The following is a 2,726-nucleotide window of genomic DNA, read 5'->3' on the forward strand; positions in this document are numbered from 1 at the left end:
ATGTGGGGCCTTGTGAAGAGTGGAGCAGCTAAACGGATGTCAAGTGTAATCAGAATTCAAGACACAGGCGTGTTTCGGCCTTCATATGGAGAACTTGCTCGACGATTCCTGGCAACAGATAAGGTTCCACTGTTGCTAATGTCGGCTACTTGCACGCCTCAAGCAATCCAAGCAATCCTGTGCAACCTGAAGATCGACCCATGTAATGTACAATTCCTCAGAGCCGAACTGACACGCCCAGAAATCCGCTTGGTTCGAAGATCATTCAAACGCCCCCTGAAATCGTCACTACAAGGTATATTTGCACATCATACGATTATTCTGACGCCCAAAATCCCACCTACACTTATATACGCCGGAACTCAAAGTGCAACTCTTGAGTTTATGCGAATTATCAACTCAGCCCGTGGTCAGCCCAGCGAAGCTTCAAATGGTTTATCTACCTTTGTTCGCCGTTATCATGCTACTACTGGTCCAAGAGCAAAGCTTGCTGCTGTGGAGGCATTCATTCTTGGGCACTTAGCGGTTTTATGCTGCACTCTTGCCCTGGGGCTGGGACAGAATTGGCACCGAGTGCGAAGAGTGATCATTGTGGGCCGCCAAGACCCTTGTAACTTTGTTCAAATGGCTGGACGCTGTGGACGGGACGGTCGGCGTGGCCTAGCTTTATTATTGGTAGAAGGTACTAGGACCAACGGTAAAAACCGGGTTGAAGACTTTCATACGCCTACCTTGATGTCAGACGATGACCGGATGGACTCTCTGGCCATCACAACAGTCTGTCTGCGAGTGTCACTGGCAGTAGATTTAAAGTGAGTTGATTCATGAGCCATTTTGTCGATTTGTCACATCTACTAACGCTATAGCCATCTCAAGACATGGCTATATACCTCTGGACCCCGACGCTTGGGTTGTTCAGGAAGAAGAATCACGGCAGCTCGCCGCAGGGATGCCACCATGTGATTGTAGCAACTGCTTGCCCGAAGAAGCTGAGGCCATTTGGCTTGCACAGCAATCGCTTACAGTGGACAACTTTGACGAAGCGTTGACTTACAGCGAGTTGGACCTTAATCAATTATGCATTCAGCTACCCAAAAGACCACTGGACCCTGAGGTCACACCAGCGTGTGAAGCTCTCCGTTGTAGTGCAAAAGATCCTATCCGGCAAAGGCAACCCCTTCAAACTCTTGTGGATAAGTGGATTGAGGTGTTTAACATTGCATTTTACAGTGTGTATCCAGCTACGTCAGATCTAGGCCCTTGGGACTTTTTTGGAGTAGAGTTGGCATGGGATTTAGCTAAGAATATCGACATCTTGGCCAAAGCTTCTGACCTTACGCTGATACTCACCAGCGAAACCGTTCAAGGACAACTGGAAAGTCTTTTTGGTGCCTTTGAATCATGGAAGGGTAACAGTGGGTCCGATGAGGAAATAGCCAAAGCGGCAAAATTTCGAAATTCATTGAAGCGAACGGCACCATTGTTTAAACCACCTATTTCAATAGAGGGTTTGGAATTATTCAAAAAGAGAGAGGCCACTGAGAAGGACACCGCAAAAAAAGCCAAGGTATTTCGATGTGTATTTTTGAAAGCTGGTATTTCACACACTGACATTGTGGTGTACCTGTCTACAAGGCGGCCAAAAAGGAAGCAATCCAGCGAGGGAAGGCCGAGGCAGCTGCGGCCAAGAAGCTCCGCATTCAACAACAAGCGGAAGAACGCTCTCAATTGGCTGCGTTCAGGAAGCAATCACGTGAGGCACGTCCTCTTGCCTCCAAATCGGCGTGTAAGACACACGGAGAGGGCTCAGGTGGTCCACGCAAGAGGGCTGCGAGCTCCTTAGCGCAACCCACAAATATGAAAAGAGTTGTATTTGAAGGGGTAAGTTTCCTTGATGAATGTCATAAGAATTGCATGCATAGGGTTATAAACCATTGTATTTTTTGCTAATGAAGTCAATTTTTGTGTTTGGAACACACGTCTACCCTTCCTCAGGACAGCCATCAGCACCTTCCTCCTCATACCCAGTTGACAAACCCCAACGAAATCGTGATCGACCCGCGGCTGAGTCAGCTTGGAGCATAGTGATCATGTTGTATAGCCCGGTCTTAAAAGCATTTGTCGCAAAAGAATTGGTGTCACTATCTGATTTGTTTGTTAGGTGGTCTTTAGCATATCGAAGGAAATTGGCCATGGATGCTGGGGTGATCTTGCTTGCATTGGGTTGAAATACAATCTTATGCCCTGCGTAAGCTTTGATCAATTGAATGAGCCTTCGCAACTGTGAAGACATAAGAGTAATAGTTGTTATGAGCCCAATTTATACCTTTCTTCTCCAATTGGTTATGCAACTAACCATTGGTATATTATTGGAAACTCTGTACGTAAGCCTTTCAATATCCGTGCCATGACCCTTTACAAAAGCGTAGGCAGATGAGCACGTGAGTTAATCTCACAGGGAATGCTGATTCATAAAGCGCTGACACACCGTGCTGTTATAAACTTCTTTCAACCAAAATATATGCACCTCCAGGTACTCATCTAATGGCATCCAATGCTTATCTCGGTCAGCCGAAGGAATGAGCATTGAATGCTTGATTGCATGGGCCAACTGAGGCGGAAGGTCTTCTTCCAGAAGTAATACCATTCGAGGTATATGTCTAGCATAATGGGACAAGCCAGTAACCCCTTGCGCCATAATTGCCCAGCGCTTCCACATCGCAATG

The 2,726-nt window shown here is 46.7% G+C and overlaps 1 protein-coding gene across 1 annotated transcript; it reads left to right on the forward strand.

Moving 5' to 3' along the window:
• Nucleotides 1–949: 949 nt before the first annotated feature.
• MELLADRAFT_70260 (uncharacterized protein) lies at nucleotides 950–2,228 on the forward strand (the record flags this gene model as incomplete). Its single annotated transcript, XM_007419635.1, has 3 exons — nucleotides 950–1,567; nucleotides 1,636–1,881; nucleotides 1,923–2,228. The coding sequence occupies 3 exons, from the start codon at nucleotides 950–952 to the stop codon at nucleotides 2,226–2,228; spliced, it is 1,170 nt and encodes a 389-aa protein (XP_007419697.1).
• Between the last annotated feature and the right edge of the window lie 498 nt (nucleotides 2,229–2,726).

This window comes from Melampsora larici-populina (genome assembly GCF_000204055.1).
Source record: "Melampsora larici-populina 98AG31 unplaced genomic scaffold MELLAscaffold_310, whole genome shotgun sequence".
In the NCBI taxonomy this organism is placed as follows: Eukaryota; Fungi; Basidiomycota; class Pucciniomycetes; order Pucciniales; family Melampsoraceae; genus Melampsora; species Melampsora laricis-populina.